Below are 19,492 nucleotides of genomic sequence, written 5' to 3'. Positions count from 1 at the left end.
CTTCAGGGCTTCAAGAATCCAAGTAAATAATTCTAGATTCCAAGAAAATATGCTCAGAAACTCTTTCATTTCTTCTTAACACATTTTTGATCCAAGAGACCTACAATTTTGCACTAACAAAATCAATAACAAAAGTTAAATTTAGTTGGAAAAAATCAATAACATTATCAAGTGTATTGGTAACATACTTTCAAGTTGTATTTTCTTTGTAATTATATAGAAATACTTAATTACATCTTACCAATTTCCAACATTTCTAGCATTACTTACTTAAGTATTCAAGTTAGCATAATTCTTTTTAATCAAATAATCCTAATTCCAGTTTCATGTCATAGTTTAAGCAAGCTAGAACACCCCCTGTAAAATCCTAGATAAATAAAAAGGTTAAATGCATACCTTATTCCAAAAACAATATCAGTTGAATGATATAAATGTACCTTCAGGTCTTCAAGAATCCAAGTAAATAATTCTAGATTCCAAGAAAATATGCTCAGAAACTCTTTCATTTCTTCTTAACACATTTTTGATCCAGGAGACCTACAACTTTGCACTAACAAAATCAAATTAGTTTACAACTAAAATAAAATAGTTTACCTTTTGAAAAATCATCTTTTTAACAATGGTAATCGAAAACAGTAAAAATGAAATTGAATCAAAGAATATGACAATAAAATATTTTAAAATAATATCATATACAAAGAAAAAAAACAACCACTACTCACCATACATATTTGATATTTCATTCAAGCATTCTAGCAAACACTTGGCACGCAAATGATGCAAGGATTTATTCAGGCACTTCTCCATCACTGAAGTCGCACAACAATTCATCAATGATGTAGCTTTTAGTTTTGAATACATTCAAGTAAGTCTAATGGATCAAAAATGTGTGACAACAGAAAGAAGAAAAAAGAAATAGAAGATGCAGCGGTCGAACTAAAACGTTCTACTTTTCGAATAACTACAAGAAAAAGTTCAATTTAGTTGGAAAAAATCAATAACAACGTTATCAAGTGTTATTACCTGCTTCTAAAATCATGTATTGAGGATGTTTTTCACTTCCTGTAATCAAATCACTTGCTATTCTCCTCAAACTGGATGCATATGTGTCACCATTCTCCTTGATTTGAAATTTTAAATATGAAGATAAAACTTGAAACAAATTTTGAAATCATTCAATTAGACATAAATTTGTGCGTAAATTGGGGGATATTCATGGAAACTATGATCAGAAAAGGGGAGATATTCATGGGATAGAAGGACAAAAAGGTAATTCAACTTAGGAGGAAAAAACATTTTAAGAGACGACACGTATACAAAATGGATTCTTTTATTAGGACTAGGATTTTGAGTCCAAATCTTAAGACCATAACGCCTCGTTCCCGAGTTTAACAAAAGAAAAGAAGAGAAAAGAAAAGAAAGTCATGAGAGAAAAGAAGAGAAATGAAAGGAAAACAAAATTTTCTTTTGTGTTCCCGAGTTGGAGAGAAGTGGAAGGAAAATGAATTATTTTGTTCTTTCTTTCCAAATCCTTCCAAATCGGAAGGAAAGTTAAGAGAGAAAGAGATCCTCCAATTTCCCTCAACTTCCTTCCACTTCACTCCTTTAATGAAACTCGGGAACATCAATTTCTTTTATTTTCTTCTCATTTACACTTATTTCCTTTCCTTTCTCCTGTTAAGTTGAACTCAGGAATGGGGTGTAAACGGATTCTTTTATTAGGACTAGGATTTTGAGTCCAAATCTTAAGACCATAAGTTCGTTGTCTGTGTGGTGTAAATACACATATGAATCCTGGTTGTATTCTTCCAAGGCAATAAAAATTCGAAGGTTACATGCAAAAAATAACAACTAAATGTCTCTCATATACTATTTTTTTCAATTTGGTGTATGAGCAAGGTGGTAGTTTTGAATTGAAGTTAGTTCGTTGTCTGTGTGGTGTAAATACACTTGAACTCTCTTTTAACTGGTTAAACCAATATGGTTTTTTTACTGATTCAAAAGATTTTTTTATTAGTTTTAAAATACTTGGAAAACTAGAAAAACAGTATAATTTTTTACTGTTTTAAAGATTTTGTCACTTAACAGTGATTAAATTGTTATTTTTTAATGGTTAAGAAAACTATTGGTGGAAATGTTTCTAAGAAACCATTATGTACCCTTTTACACTTGCCCCTGTCACAACCCTAAGGTCATTAAAATTTTATTTCATTGGGCATTATTTAGTTTCAAATAGTATTGAATCTGCATCCATTTTCAAGTAGCAAAATATTCTTTGATTATCCCTGTTGTGAAGTTATTTGCATGTTTAGCTACCGTGCTCTAAATAGACTGGCAAAAAGAGGAAAATGAGTCTCGCACAACTGGCGTTCTACAAAATGCTCTTAATAGATCCGGAGAAGATACAAGTATCCAAAAGAAATTCTCAAATTAATTCATTAAATATATTAAAAAAGATCCACAACTTCATAAATGCTATTCAACGTAATTGCAATAAAAATAAACTAGGGCCCTAAACCACTGAGATTAAAACACGAACTGTCCCTTTTCTCTTAAGATTTCATTAGCAAGTGTAAATACAAATACAAGTGTAACGGCTCTTATCACTTGAAAGTTCGCATACTCCGATGCCATTGTGTTGTTGAAGACATTGCGCACGACACTCACCAATATTACAACTGTTTGGATCCCAAACCACTTTACATGTTTGTTGTCCATTGACAATCGAAACTCCAACTAAACAAAAAGAAACAAATTACTTATAGTGTGATCCATAAAATATTAGACATTAATATCATACATATAGCTATCTAAAATCAAAAGGAAATAGATTAAAATTGATTGTATGTTAATATAATCACTTTGAGTTGGATATGTTTGGAATCTATCGATAATAATTTAATTCAAACATGATATGCTTTGAGACATGTCGTGTTTGATATCCTAATATCTATATAATAAACTTCATCATGTATTTCAAGATTAAAATAATTAATATTTTTCAAGATTAGCTCTAGAGAATTGAGTAAACAAACCTGAGATTACAACAATAAAAAGCAAGAAGTAAGACGCGAACTTGGCCATGTTAATGTGCAATTACAGAGACTTGATTCAGCGTGGGATTTGTGAATGTTATCGTTTAGGGACGGATAGTCTTCATTTAAATAGACAAAATAAGCATATACTTCTTCTTTTCTTGAATCCCGAAATGTTAAAGCTACAAAACGGCTATCTTTTAATTGAAGGTAATTAATGAAAAAAAAAAAAAAACTTTCAATTGTAATAAGAAGCTTTAAAGTGTATAGCATATATTACGCACATAATTATCTTTCAATATGAAACTGACAGTTGAGTTACATACTTTTCTTTTTAAAAAAATTGATTTTATATATCATTCACATTAAATGTTAAATAAAGAAATTGAGATAACATAAATGTCATGTTTGTCATCTCCAAATATCAAAAACAGACTTCATCATGTATTTTACAATTAAAATAATATTTTGGAGGATAGGCATCTAGAGAATCGAGTGCACAAACCTGAGATTACAACAATAAAAAGCAAGAAGTAAGACGTGAGCTTGGTCATGTTTTTGTATAATTACAAATACTCACTTCAGCGTTGGATTTCTAAGTGCTTTGTTTTAGGAACTGATAATGTACACATTTAAATAGACCAAGCAAGCATTATTTCTCTCTGTTTTTTATATTACAGAAACAAAACAACAATCTGTTAACTGAAAATAATTAATGAAGAAACTGCCAATTGTAATAAGAAGCTTTTAAATTTATCATATATAATGCACATAATCACCTCTCCATCTGAAATTCATAATCTACTCTAATAAATAAAAATGACTTTGTCACATGTCCTTCTCTCATAAGATTAGCCACATGTCATTTTGTCATAATTTGAAATATATTTATTTTCCACTTGTCATTATTTTCATTTTCATTTTCAATATATCATTAATTACTTTCCATAAATTAAACCTACCATAATGACTATCAAATTTTAAATTTTAAATTTCAAATTCAATTCCAAATAAATTTACAGTTAAAACCTTTATGTTTAATATTTTGTTATAATTAACCCGTTTAGTACACATTAAACACATAATTTTAATTAATTTATTTTTTGCATGTTCTTTTCTCATAATTTTCACTTATTTCAATTTCAAATTCAAATAAAATTTATATTTAATCGTTCGTACTTAACATTTTGTTTTAATCAACCCGTATATTATACGGGTCTCACAACTAGTATAATTATAAATTTGATCGATTTAGAATTCCACTTATTTAGAATTCAGCTCAGATTAACATAAGAAAATGATTCAGGAAAACCACAACTGAGTCCAAATCTTAAAACCATAAATTTTTTCCGTGATTATGCGTTTAAACATCCATTCACAGCTAATATGTAGAATTTCAAATTAAAGATTAATATCGTTTTCAATTTTCTTTTTTTGTAAATTATGTATAAGTATAATATCACTCATCACATGCTATAATACAAAGTAGGCTTTTATAATCCATGAAAAATTCAAAGTACATTGGTTTTTAATAATTTTTAGAAAATGAAAATATAAGATGCGTTAATACACAAACCAACGAAGTACAAAGTAAAACGAGACTCTATTTGAAGTGGATATAAAATTCACAATCATTATCAGAACAAACAAATATAGACAGCAAAAGTGAATCAACAAACCATGTAACCAACATCATGGAGCTTCAACAAACCATGACCAAAACATGGTACTCTATTTTTGGATTTTAACTTTTGTATTATTTTTTTTTATACATTTCAATATAATCAATAACACGAAGTCTCTTTATTTTACTTTATCTTATTGATTTTATTTTGTCGAGCATTTTATAACTTTATATGTATTTTTTTATATGTTCCCCACGTTTTACACGGGTCATAATCTACTCTATTAGGATATGAAATACTTTGAGGATATGATAAAGTGTGATTGCTATCTAGGCATAACCATAAATTGTTTAATAATGTGGGATCAATTTAATGTTTGTGTTTACATTTTGATTTTTTTGTATTCAATAAAGTTTTTCCTTATTGTAATTGACATCGGTTCTAAAAGTAATCGTAATTCTTATTGAACATCACTTTTATACAAAGGCCTAATCACCCAAATAATATATTTACTGTTTTCATCGGTAGATTTGTATTTGATTTCATTAGTTTTTGTTTCTTTTTCTTTTTTAACATTTATATGACATAACTTGAGTAGCAAAAAATATCAGAATTAGGAAAAGATAGAGATATTGCCAAGACTTGTAAGTCTTTGAACGTCTATTTTGGGGAAATCTATTACAGTTCTTCATCTTTCATTTTTCATATATTTAGGTTCTAATTTCATGAAAGTTAAGAATTTTATGCTCCGCACAAGAAGGCCACAAATTTGAGGAAACCCACCTAGAATCATTCTTCTTCACAGTTGAGACTGAAGAAAATAGTAAACAGAAAGATCCAAGATTGATTCTTTACTTCTGAATAAATGATACAAACGAGATACATGATAATATAGAAGAGAAAACCTCAAGATAAGGAAACAATATGCACAGATCGGTGCACCAAAATAAAGAGGTTAAAATAGGAAACCAAATAAAATAAAAAAACTAATCCCAATACTCCCCCTCAAGTTGGAGTATGTAGGTTCGGAATGCCCAACTTGTCGAGTAAGAACTTCAACCGGTACCCGCCTAACGGTTTTGTTAATAAATCAGCGATCTGGTTACTCGATTCAATGTGCACAGGTTTTATTTCATTGGATTCAACACGTTCGCGGACAAAATGACAATCCATTTCCACATGTTTTGTCATTCATGAAATACTAGATTGTTAGCAATATGACGAGAAACTTCATTGTCACAGAATAGTGGAGTCGCTCTAGATTGAGCAGCATCAAGTTCAGTGAGCAACCAATGAAACCACAAGATTTCGCTAACGGTGGTGGCCATTGCCCGATATTCAGCCTCAGCAGAGGATCGAGAAACCACTTATTGTTTCTTTGACTTCCAAGCGATGGGAGCCCCACCTAACAGAAGAAGATAACCCGTACGAGAACGTCTAGAAAATGGACAACCCATCCAGTCGGAATCACAATAAGTCACCAGACCCATGCCCCCAGATTTAGGCAAAAGAATTCCTTGGCCCAATGTGTTCTTAAGATAACAGACCACCCGAATGGCTTCATCAAGGTGTGGTTGTCTTGGATCAGCCACAAATTGGCTAAGTAAGTTAACTGAGTAGGCGATATCGGATCCCGTAGCTTGTAAGTATAAGAGACGACCTATCAATCTCTTGTATTGCCCAACATCAACACGAGGTTCTTCGTCCCCTTTCTCTAGTTTTAAGCCTTGTTCCATAGGCAAGGAACTAGGTCGACAACCTTCTAGACCCATGTCACGTAATATATCCTAGGTGTATTTTCTTTGGCTAAGCACAAGACCGTCTTTTGTCCTGGCGACTTCAATGACGAGAAAATATTTTAAACAACCAAGATCTTTAATCGTGAATTGTTCATAAAGGAGGTGGCTTGGATCTTCGTCATATTATTTCCAACTATTATGACATCATCGACATAGATGAGAGTAGCTACCTGATCTGCACCGTGTTTGTAAATGAACAACGAAGGATCCGCTACCGATTGTTTGTATCCCATATCAACCAGTGAATGAGTAAACTTGTGATACCAATTCCTTGATGCTTGCTTAAGGCTATACATAGATTTGCGAAGACGACAGACACGTCTGATATCCTCTTTCGTGAATCCTTGCGGTATCTTCATATAAACTTCCTCGTCGAGATCTCCATGCAAGAATGCGTTGTTAACATCTAATTGGTGTATGATTCAGTCTTGCTTTACCGCCAAAGTAAGGAGGTGCGCAAAGTTACCAATTTGGAAACCGGTGCAAAAGTATCATGATAATCCACACCTTCTAGTTGAGTGTATCCTTTGGCGACAAGACGCGCCTTGTATCGTTTGATTTCGCCATTTGGTTTAAACTTGACTTTGTAAACCCATTTCGAATCGATTGCTTTCTTTCATGCAGGCAAATTTCAAGAGTCCATGTGTCATTTCCTTGAAGGGCTTTAATTTCCTTTTTCATAGCCTCACGCCATTTAGGATCCTGTGAAGCTTGTTTGAAATTCTTTGGCTCATGATAAGAATCAATGGCCGAAAGGAAAGCTTTGTGATTAGTGCTAAAATTCTAATATGAAACAAAGTGAGCTAAGGGATGTACCGTAGAGGTCTCTTGATTTGATGATGGGTCTGCATGGTTTACTGAGGGAGGAAGATCGACTGAATAGTCCTTGAAACATTGTGGCTGGGTTCGAACCTGTGTGCTTTGAGTCCTCATTGTGGGTTCAGGTGGCTGATTAATAGGTGATTGGTTGCCCTCTACCACAACCACAGGTTGATGTTGAGTTGTCTCATCAACTTGATTAGAAGGAGAAATTCTTTTTGCATGCGGTTAGTTTCCTCATTGTTTTGTGGGCCCGTTGAGTCTAATTTATTAGGATCATCTTCATCTGTGAAAGTGTTTGTTTCTGTATCTGCACGTGCTCCTTCTTTCCACCAATTTTCATGCACTTGTTCTCCTTCTTTATAATTGGGTGCTACAAGATTTATATCGTCTTCTTTATTGGAAAAAAGGGAAGCATGTTTCAATGAATTTTACATGCCTAGAAATGATCACCCTTTTTAAATCCAAATCATAAATCTTATATCCCTTTGTCCCATAAGGGTAACCAACAAAAATTCCCCATCTACCCCGTGGTTCAAACTTGTCACCCTTGGTATCATAGTTCCAGTAATAACTCAAACATCAAAAAATTCTCATATGATCATATCTAGGACTTTTCCCGAGTAATACATACGTTGTTGTTAAAATGCATTCACCCTAGAATTTAATAGGTAAATTTGCATCAAAGCGAATGGCACGAGCTATTTCAAGGATGTGTCTATGCTTTCATTCTGCCACCCCCATTTTGTTGCGGGGTGTGTGGACACGTAGTCTCAAGGATTATACCCTTTTCGGCATAAAAATCCTTCATTTGGTTTGAAGTGAATTCACCTCCGTTCTCGCTATGAAAACATTTAATTTTCTTTCCATGTTGTCTTTCTACCATATTGTTAAAGTTTCTCAAACATGTGCTCGCCTCATTTTTTTGTTTTATTAGATAAACCCAAACCGATCGGCTATAATCATCTACTAAGGTAAGAAAATAGCTTGCTCATGATTGTGATGGGGTTTAGTAACACCCCCCCCCCCCTAAATATCACAATGAATCAAGTTAAAACAATTATTTGTTTTTATGGAACTATTTGGAAAGGGAACTTTTGTAAATTTAACTCGAATGCAAGAATCACAAACATCGTCTTCTAAATAAAAATTCTTAAAAATATATATATGGGAAAACATAACATTAGGGGTATGACCAAGTATTTTGTGCCACGTACAAGAGGTAACCGCTAATGCTTTTATTTCCTTTCGTATCACTCTCGTTCGATAAAGACCCTTCGTGCAATTACCCGTTCCAATCAAGCTCCTTGTTTTCAAGTCCTGTATCATAAAGAAATCCGGAAAGAAAGTGATTGCACAATGCAAATCCCTTGTTAGTCATCGAACAGATAACAAATTATATTTAAAATTTGGAACAAACAAAGCCCCTTTTATTTTAATTCCTCCCTTGAGGAGGACATCACCATTGCCTTTGACAGATGCGTCCTCCCCATTAGCTACTATAACAGGTCCTTCATTTGATTCATTGACAACATTATCGAGCACCTCTCATTGAGAGATCATGTGGTCAGTTGCCCCTGAATCCACAACACCCTATTCAAGATCGTTATCGTGTGTACCTACCACGTTTGCTTGTGGTGTCTGGTCTTGGACTTGGTCCTTATTGCCACCAAAGAGTTTCAGAAACATATTGTATTGCTCATTAGTCAAACCCGCCACAGGACTCATAACTGATTCAGCATAGGCTACTTTCGGTTTGTTGCCTTCTTTCTTCGTCTTTCGCGGCCACCATTCCGGGTAACCGATCCTCTTAAAACAACCTTCCTTATCGTGACCATCACGACCTCAAAAGGTACAATGCTTAGTTTTGGTTGCAAGGGTTACATTGTCGTTTTTCTGCCACTATTTCTTTTGTGACTGGTTATCTTTTTGGTTTGGTTGACTCACCTGAAAGGCTACTACTTCAGTTGTCATTTTTCTGCCCATATCCACGCTCCTTTTCTGCTCATCCTCTTCCACCATGTGATAAGCATTGTTCAATGTAGGTGTTGGTTTCATTGCAAGGATCTGAGTTCGTATAACCGCAAACTCATTATCCAGTCCCAACAAAGACTCATACAAACGTTCTTTCTCCTTTAACTCAACCAACCTTTTTCCCACTTCACACTTACAGCCATTTCCTGAACATCGTGGTGTCGGCAAGACAACATTGATCTTGTCCCAAATCTTCTTGAGCTTCATATAATATGCTGAGACCGAAGCCCCATCTTGTCGGGTGACATTCAACGATTGCTTCAACTCATAAGCTCTTGGTGCACTTTCTTTGCCAAAGCGTTCGTTTAGATCGTTCCAGATCTCAGTTGTTGTGTTTGCATATTTCACACTCGCCCGTATGTCTTTATCCATTGTTGTCGTTAACCATCCCTTAACCATGACATCACACCGCATCCATGGCATATAGTCTTTATGTGCGTTTTCTGGTTTCCAAACTCGATCTTGTTATTGGCAAACAAGAAATTCGTCATCTCTTGTACCTAATCATTGAAGTTGCTATCTGTCAGACTATCGTTGACATACATTTGTCTCAGATAATCCGATGGATGAAGATATAAAGGTGAGTTTGGATCAATCTGATCATTAGACTTAGATCCGTCATCACCTGCCATTAGGTTTTTCGAATTAAGGATCTTAATTTTAAGTAATCTGCTCTGATATGTATCAAAGAAAACAGTAAACAAAGAGATCCAAAATTGATTCTTTATTTCTAAATGAATGTTACAAACGAGATACATGATAATATAGAAGAGAAAACCTCAAGATAAGGAAACAATATGCACAGATCGGTGCACCAAAATATAGAGGTTAAAATAGGGAACCAAATAAAATAAAAAAACTAATCCCAATAGAAACCGTAAACGTAAATATTGTAACAAAATAATTTATATAGACACTCATGTGGGTCAGTTTATATATGCATAATACAAACCAAAAATCAACAAGATTTTGATTTACATTATGAATCCTTGTGTTTTTATAATTTTAACTCACTTCTCTTGCTCAACCTTGTGACTACAACCGTAGTGAAAAGAGGAGGAAAAGAGAATGGTGTTATGAAGAAGTGTTTGGATAAGGAGAGACATGCTCTCCTTCATTTCTGCTAAAAGCCACATCGATCATCTCTTAAAGGTAAAATTCAATTTTGGCGCCAAATTCAGTTGAAGTTTGACTGATTTTACCTATTTGGCATTCTTCTAATGATCGAATAGGAAATTACAGAGCTCAAGAAGCTCGTGAAGCTTATCTCAGAAAAAAAGTAGTTTTCCTCCTTCATTATGTTTTCTATGTACTAACTTCATACTTTTTAAACCATTGTAAAACACTAGGATTTGCAAGATCATGTGATATTGGGCAAAAGATGTGTGTTATGATGGCTTGTAAACTGCAATAAGAAACAATGATTTTTATGTTTCTTGTATTAAAGAAATGAAAGTAGGATACTGCAATAATTAATAAACAAATCAATGAAAGTACATTGCTATATTTTGACTTTAAGCCCAACATAATTGATGAAAAATTATCGTTCTTGTAAACTAAATGTAAACATCTTATAAATTTTTAGTTATCATCGTACAACGAATAAGAAGGCAAACGGGCAATAAGTTGTTGATGCAATAAAAAAACAATGATTTTTATATGAAAAAAAAAGCCAAAGAAGATGGTTACTTTAAAGTTAGTTACACTTGCTTTTATTGTTGAAAATCATCTCTTTCATATTTATATTAGTAGCATGATTTTCTTAAATTTCATAAATGAGTACAACAACGTGATAAAGGTGAATGGAGTGGAGCTTCAGAAGTTACGAGTTATTGTTTAGAAAACACAGTTGTAGAATTAGAGTCTTGCTCAATCAAACAACCATATGATGTGATTTTTAGCCTTAGCAATCTAAACAAGTCATAGTGTACGTTAAACCGAGAGTGTGCATAAAAAGAACGCCAAAATCAGACTTCGTATGAGGAAGTTATGATTTCTTCTAACTTTCAGCTTAGGAGTATGCAGCTCGAAACTCGAAATTTAGATCGAGTGATTTTTAGCCGAAACAACCTAAACGAGAATCGAAGATTTTTTTGATAGTAGCTCAACGGTAAAAAGACAGACAAAAACGAACGTCAGATGAAGAAGTTATGAATTTTTAACGGACTTTTCCTGTCTCGGCCTGTTAAAAATATAATTTTAAAAATAAAGTCAAAACTAGCCGACGGAGTCTAAACGAAAATTGTAGAGCATAATTTCACCTACGCGTGGATATAAAGAACGTCAAAAATGGAGTTCATATGCGTAAGTTACGAGTTTTTGAAGTTTTGGGCACAAACTTCGACGCTAGTCCGAAGGAGTACGCCCAGCGTACTCATGTAAGTGATCCGGAGTCTGTCACCCTCCCTACCCCTTCACATTTGAGACACATGTCGTAGCCTTGACGCGTCCGATCTGATCCACTCGTACGTCCAGCGTACGAAGTAACGCCCAACGAAGAGGTTTGCAAGGCAGTACGCCCCACGTACTCTGGAATTACGCCCAACGTAATGAGGAGCATCGGTCTCCTATAAATAGGATGTGAGGCTACCCCGAAAATGGTTACAAAATTTTCATCTTTCTCCCTTTTTCTCTCTTCCAAGCTACAATAAAACCCCCCCAAGCCTATAATATCATCCTAGCATCGTAAGCAACCCTAGAGAGCCCAAAATCCCGAGAAAAGAGTTTTTCGAGACGAAACTCTGCCCGTGCGAAACCCGGTTTTTGAGAAAACATCTCGGTTTCATAGAAAAAAAATATTTTAAGGGACGAAGTGATGTCCAAGCATCGTCTTATCAGGAAGTGTGTACTCACTTTCATCTTACACATAGATATGAAATATTTTCTATAAAATATGTGCTATGTGTAATTATATTGTTTGTTTATTTGAGATCGGTGTTGAATAGATGTTTTATACAAGTTTTAAAGTATATATGTATTTTTATCTACAAATATATTGGGTAAAACATGGGTAGATGAAATAGTTGTTGTGTGATAAAATGATGAGAGGCCTCAATATTGTTGTTGTTTCGGTCATCTAGAGGAGTATATATGACGACCACATACCTTTCTAAACAGTCTAGTGGAACGCTAGTAGGCTCGCAACCTGTAGGTATTTGTGAACTTAGTGTTCAACGGTTGTGACAACCCGAAATTTCCATTATCAACAAACCATATCAAGCCAATAGAAGTTGGGACAGTTACAGAGAAATTCCAGACTTTGAGTATAAGTTTGAGTATTTTAGGTTTAACACTTAAGGAGATATCAGGAGAGTGGATGCACTAGGGTTTTGTGCAACATTGTTATTCCAATACTCTATGATATTAGAGTTCATTCCAGGAATAATATATTTTCTGCCAAAAATCTCAAGACTATAAATAGAAATTTGAGCCATATTCATTCATTAGTTACATTTCTAACTAGAGAAAAGCCATTTTCTCTCTCACGGATCTTCGGGTTTTCATCCCAAATCATGAGTACCTCTCTCTAGTAGTGTTATATAGCTTATAATGTGTTTATAACATAGATTACATAGCTAAACAACTAGATTTAGGAGTTTACTCCCCAAGGTGTTCTTGGGCGGTAAACTCCAAAAATGATGCCTAGCCTTTCCCCCGTGATATGTTACTACCTTAGGCTTGTATATAGGTGTAATTGGGACAAGAAAACAAAAATGAAACACCAAAGTTTAGGTGTTCACGGCCCAAGAAGATCTTGGACCGTGAACTCCAAAAACATGGACCTAAGTGTGCTTTTAATTCACCTAAAGCCTTGGACAATTACATAGACTTACTTCCACTTAAATCAAGGACTTTAACACTTCAAAAACCCCTCTCAAAGAGAGATTACGGCCCTAAGATGGTGCTTGGGCCGTGAACATCAAACTAAGGCACCAAAGTGTGCCTAAGGCCTTCATTTGCTTTAGGTAAAAGTCTAGAACCTATCCTACATGTGCATGAGACTTGAAAGCATCAAAAACACCCTTCCATAAGAGTTTACGGCAGTAAACTCAAAGGGAATTGGCCTTGGGGCTGTAAACTCCTCAAAGGAGTGTATCTATGCCCTAAACCCTTCCAAGAATTAATCCACCAAGTTGGAATACTTCTAGGGATCATTTAGAACTTCAAAACACAAAATGTCACCAAGCTTGGGAGTTCATGGCCGTAAACTCAAGAGTTTACAACCGTAAACTCCTTGTGTGATGGTTATGGGAGAGTAAACTCAAGTATAGGGTCCTTTGGAACCCTAAACCCAATTGCCTTGTCCCACATCAACTTAGATGCAATCCTTAGGGCTTATAACACTTATATAAAGTGTTTATTTTGTTCTAGGATGTCTTAACATTTTCAATTAGTAATTTAAGACTAATTGAGTGCACATATGTGTGATTATATGTTCATTAGGATCATAGTGTGTGTACAAGTCCTCGCTTGACACTTAACAATCGTACACCGTTCAGTTCATCCAAACCACCATCTACAGGTGAGTTCATACCCCTAAATCAATGTTTTAAATGTTTTTAAATGCTTTAATGGGGGGAATACAAGTAGAAAACAGTATGTTATTAAATCACTCTTATGTATTTTATAACTGTGTTTTCATCCAGTAGATTTCACATACTTCAAAATGTGATACATGAAATGGTTTTCTATCTTAAAATACCTTGATAACAAACGTATTAGTTTTGAAATGTTTATTTAAAATGACATCAAGTCACTCTTAATTATTGTTCAAAACTCTTAGATATCTTACAAAACCATTACTTTTACCTCTTGAACAAAACTATACTTATACATTTATGTTTATATAAATGTTTTGAGATTATAGTTTTCATCTTTCATTCAGTTTCTGACACTCTTATGTAGTAAGAGTGTATAAACCTACTTGAACAACCAATTACCTTTCAGTTAATTATCATAGGGATAGTTAGAAGATACAAAACATTAGTCCTATTATAAGGAATCACACAAGAGTCAGTTCATTCATTAGTCTATACTAGTACATTACCTAATACATGAGTACATTTACATATACTTACATGATACATGAGTACGTTTACATATGCTTACATGATACATGAACACGCTTAATTGAATACATTACATGAGTACCTTTACGTAGATACATTTACCTGTGTATATTTACATGAATACTTGTATCTCGATTTGCGAGGATGATTTATTAATACCTTCTGTATAAATTTTCCTGCCTATCCCTAGTACCTCGGGATATCTAGACGGGACCCTATCCCTAGTACCTCAGGATATCTAGATGGGACTAACCATTCTGAAACCCAGCTGTTAGCACCAGTGGGTGATGAACATCTACGGATGCCTTCGGTTAATACTTATACTAGGAACATCGATTACGGGACTAACCCTTCCTTCCCCCTGCTGCTGCTACAGAGGATAATTGGATAATCTTCGGATGTTCATTAGGTTACTCATTTCTCTTACCGCGATGTCGTGTTAGTCCTGGTACCCAAGGATAACACTTACATTAGTACTTTTTCCTGTTTACTTTATTTTGTGATACATTCACATAAACGATGAGTTAGACTAATTACTGTTAGTAATAGTCAAAAAGGAGGAAAAACTATCATTTTATAACAAAACATTCAGGTATTGGTAGAAGACTATCATATTCTTTTCCTAATTTACTTTATTTTGTGATACATTCACATAAACGATGAGTTAGACTAAGTACTGATTGTAATAGTCAAAAAGGAGGAAAAATTATCATTTTTATAACAGAACATTCAGGTCTTGGTAGAAGACTATCATATTCTTTTCCTAATTTACTTTATTTTGTGATACATTCACATAAACAATGAGTTAGACTAAGTACTGATTGTAATAGTCAAAAAGGAGGAAAAACTATCATTTTTATAACAGAACATTCAAGTCTTGGTAGAAGACTATCATATTCTTTTCCTAATTTACTTTATTTTGTGATACATTCACATAAACGATGAGTTAGACTAAGTATTGTTTGTAATAGTCAAAAAGAAGGAAAAACTATCATTTTCATAGTAAAACATTCGGGTCTTGGTAGAAGACTACATTTTATACTAGTAGGAAATAAGGGATTTTCTAGGGTTTTCAAACTTATATCAATTGTTTCATTTAGCAATTTACAAGACATTCATAACAGTTTTCCAAAACAAGACAATGACACTTAAATACTTATGAATTCACTAGCTTTAGGCTGATACTCGCTTTCAAAATAACTTGTATTCTCAGGTCACCAGTTAGACAGGTACGATGTCCAGGCCTTGAGAAGACGGAGCACATTCAAGACTCATCTTATTTTGATTATTTATGTTATTGTTGTACATTATGAAAGAACACACATGTATTAAAACTTTACTTTTAATGCAATGGATGATGTTGTTGTTTGTTTACTACTTTACATTGTTATGATACTATACATGACGTCCTCCACCTCGTAACGTTTCCGCCGTTCTTGGTTTTGGGGTGTGACAACGGTATACTCCATCCCCCACATGGTTGCCTTATTTGACATAAATTGTCGAGGAATCCCTAAAGCAGTGTTGTCACCCCCGATGAAAATCCTTAGGTTAGGTCCCTTATGATAGATGTTTATGGACGTAAAGTGAGGATAACGAGAACGGGTAATCAGGGTTATTGTTGGTTGATGAAATTAATAAGTTTATTATTATTTGTGGGTTGAAAACCCTATATGCTCACCAGGCTCCCAAGCCTGACCCACTCATCTTTTTATATTACAGGTAGAGGACCCAGAGCATAATTTGGATGACGATGAGGGATTTTTGGATTATACGCCAGTAGATGTAAATAACTGTTGTAAGGCTTATAATGTACTGTTTATGCTTTTGGTCTGTATCGGAACATGACATCCCGGGGTTTTGTTATATAATGAAAATACATTTCTTTAAGAAATGTTTTGATAAATATTTATTATATTTTGTTTTAGGAACAAATTCCACAATACCTTTTGGAAGATTACTTTGATATTATTTTAAAAGCATAAACTAAATCGGTCTTTTCTGGCCGAGAAATTTGGGGATGTCACGGTTGGTATCAGAGCATTAGTTTAAACGAATTAGGAATTTTTAGGATTTCTAGACTTAAACTTAGAATGCTAAGTGATGATCGTGAGATGAGTGTCTACCATATTTTAGACACGAGCACTGGTATATTTTAGGAAAGATGCCTAAAATGCTTTTATGTACTAAATGCTATATGTTTGCCATATATGCCATTAATTGTTCGGATCTATGCTCTGTTGCCGATCGGATCTGGAAACCTTATGTGTTTAGGATTCTAAGTGTACGACTACGATATTAGAACTAGCATGTAAAAGTTTTGGAGTGATAAGGAGAATTTTTAAAAAAAAAATCTATCGTAAATAAAGATCTAAATTCTCCTTATTTGGTGTATAGATTATAATGGCAAGAACCCGAAGTGGAGCTGGAAATGCAAATAGAAATCAACAACCTCAACCCCAAGTGATGGAACAGGTGACTATAGTAGAAGTTGCACCAGAACCAATTCTATGGCTGGAGTACAAGCCATGATTCGGGCTATGATGGTCGAACAAAGGGAAGAAATGAGACAATTGTTGCTGAATAATAGTGATGAACCCTCAATGCCTGACGAACAACCTGAACTGATTGACAGACAGTCGGAAGAAAAGGACGATAGTAGGACTGTCAGGTCAAGCGGAACCCCCAGTGGCAGAAAGGAATGACCTGGAGAGGGAAATCAACAGAGATGGGCGTATGTATAAGAATTTGTTGGGCGCCAAACCGCCAAGTCTTGCCGGAAGCCCAAAACCTATTGAGATTATGGACTGGATCTCTAAAATTGAGATGGTATTTGAAAGCTGCAACTGTAGCGACAAGCAGAAAACTTTTTTTGCGGCCAGACAACTGAAGACCGGAGTTTTAAGCTGGTGGAAGTTATTGGCAGACATGATGCCACATGGAGAAGCCCTGAAAATGTCTTGGGAAATGTTATTGGAGCAGTTAAAGATGCAGTACTGCTCAAAGATGGATCTGATAGATCTAAATAATGAATTTTAGAACTTGAAGAAAGGGAAAATTATCATTGACGACTATGCTACTGCGTTTACCGAAAAGATGAAGTTATTTCCATAATTAGTGCCAACTGAACTCTCAAAAATTGAGAGGTTCGCAAACGGACTGCCAGCCGACTTTGGCCCAATGGTCAAGATGGCAGCTAATCTGAAGACAACAGTCCGAGCAGCTAAAAACGTGGAAACCCAGTTAAAGGAAAGGGGTCAGGAGAGGGCAGAGGTTGGTGAGAAAAGAAATTTTGATGGATCTTCGAGGTCCACCAAGAAGAGTAAATTCTTGAAGTCTGATTTCGGAGGAAGAAGAGGGGAAGCAAAGTGGTGTGACAAGTGTAAGAAGAAACATGTTGGAAAATGTGGCAAGGAGGTCACTTGTTTTAAATATGGAAAGCCAGGGCACTACGTCAGCAAGTGCACAACCAACAAAAGGGTGTGCTATGGATGCCACAAAGAAGGGCACATTTTGAAGGATTGCCAGAAGAAGAAGGAAGTAGCAAAGCCCAATCTCCCACCAAATCCAAAAGGTAGAGCTTTCCAGATGACATTGGAAGCCGCACAAGATGCAGCGGATGTCGCTTCAGGTATCATTCTTGTAAATGGATTGCTTGCCAATTTATTGTTTGATTCCAGAGCTAATTACTCCTTTATATCACATAAATTTGGTGAAAGACTAGCATTTCCTATAGAAAAACTTGAGGATGCCCAAATTGTAGAAATTTCTAGTGGCAAATTCATACATGTTAGTGATTGCATTAAGAATATCGTCATTGACTTGAATGGGAATAAGTTCCACGAGGAGTTATTTCCTATTGAGTTAAACGGCTTCGACATAGTATTGGGAATGGATTTGGTTAGCGCCAATGATGCCGAGATACAATGCAAGAATAAGATAGGGAGGGTAAACCCGCCTGGAAAAGAGTCCTTTATGGTATACAGAGACAAGCGCAGCGTGAATTTTGGAATCATTTCCATAATGAAAGCCATAAAATGTTTGTCTAAAGGATACACCTCATACTTGGCATTCGTAATCGATGCTAAGAAGGAGAAAAAGGATATGCAAAGTATACTAGTGGTGTGTGACTATCCGGAAGTTTTTCCCAAAAATCTTCCTGGATTGCCCCCTGATAGGCAAGTGGAGTTTAGAATAGACTTGTTACCAGGAACAACACCAATAGCAAAAGCACCATATCGATTAGCACCGATGGATATGAAGGAGCTTATGACGCAACTTCAGGAGTTGTTGGACTACAGTTTCATTAGACCTAGTTCATCACCCTGCGGAGCTCCGATGTTATTCGTAAAGAAGAAAGATGGGATCATGAGAATGTGCATAGATTATAGAGAGCTGAACAAGGCAACAATAAAGAATAAGTACATGTTTCCAAGGATTGATGACCTGTTTGATGAGCTGCAAGGTTTGAGCTATTTCTCGAAGATCGATCGGAGGTCTGGATATCATCAGCTAAAGGTAAGAGAGCAGGATATTGAGAAGACTGCATTCAGAACAAGATATGGACACTACGAGTTCTTGGTTATGTTGTTTGGACTAACCAATGCTACAACAGCATTCATCGATTTGGTGAACAGGCTTTGTAAACCATTCCTTGATAATTCTGTGATAGTGTTCATAAATGATATTTTGATTTATTCAAAAAGTAAGCAAGAGCATGACAAGCATCTGCGAGAAGTGTTAGAAGTTCTGAAAAAGGAGAAACTGTATGCAAAGTTCTCCAAATGTGATTTTTGGATTCAAGAAGTCCGATTTCTTGTTCATGTGGTTAACCAAGAAGGGATTATGGTTGACCCAGCTAAGATTGAAGCTATAATAAAGTGGGAACAATCGAGAAAGTCCTACGGAGATTCGAATCTTTCTAGGATTAGCCGGATATTATCGAAGATTTATCCAAGGCTTTTCTTCGATAGCTGCTCCATTGACAGTTTTTAACCCTCAAGGGAGCTACTTATACTTGGAGTGAGAAGCAGAAGGAAGCTTTTGAGAAGTTAAAGAAGAAATTGTGTAAGGAACCGATTCTTTCTTTACCTGATTGAGTCGAAGACTTC

The 19,492-nt window shown here is 35.0% G+C and overlaps 2 protein-coding genes across 2 annotated transcripts; both read right to left on the bottom strand.

The window, feature by feature from the left end:
- Positions 1-6,027: 6,027 nt before the first annotated feature.
- Positions 6,028-6,432, bottom strand: LOC111902136 (uncharacterized mitochondrial protein AtMg00810-like). The gene has a single exon (XM_023898004.1). The coding sequence runs from the start codon at positions 6,430-6,432 to the stop codon at positions 6,028-6,030; it is 405 nt and encodes a 134-aa protein (XP_023753772.1).
- A 1,001-nt stretch (positions 6,433-7,433) lies between these two features.
- On the bottom strand, positions 7,434-9,684 carry LOC111902137 (uncharacterized). The gene is made up of 3 exons (XM_052767739.1): positions 9,226-9,684; positions 8,496-8,598; positions 7,434-7,651 (listed from the first exon to the last, which is right to left on the bottom strand). The coding sequence occupies exons 1-3, from the start codon at positions 9,682-9,684 to the stop codon at positions 7,434-7,436; spliced, it is 780 nt and encodes a 259-aa protein (XP_052623699.1).
- Positions 9,685-19,492: the final 9,808 nt, after the last annotated feature.

Source organism: Lactuca sativa, chromosome 9 (assembly GCF_002870075.4).
Source record: "Lactuca sativa cultivar Salinas chromosome 9, Lsat_Salinas_v11, whole genome shotgun sequence".
NCBI classification, from domain to species: domain Eukaryota; kingdom Viridiplantae; phylum Streptophyta; class Magnoliopsida; order Asterales; family Asteraceae; genus Lactuca; species Lactuca sativa.
The sequence above is the reverse complement of the archived record's forward strand: the minus strand, read 5'-3'. Positions and strand labels throughout refer to the sequence as shown.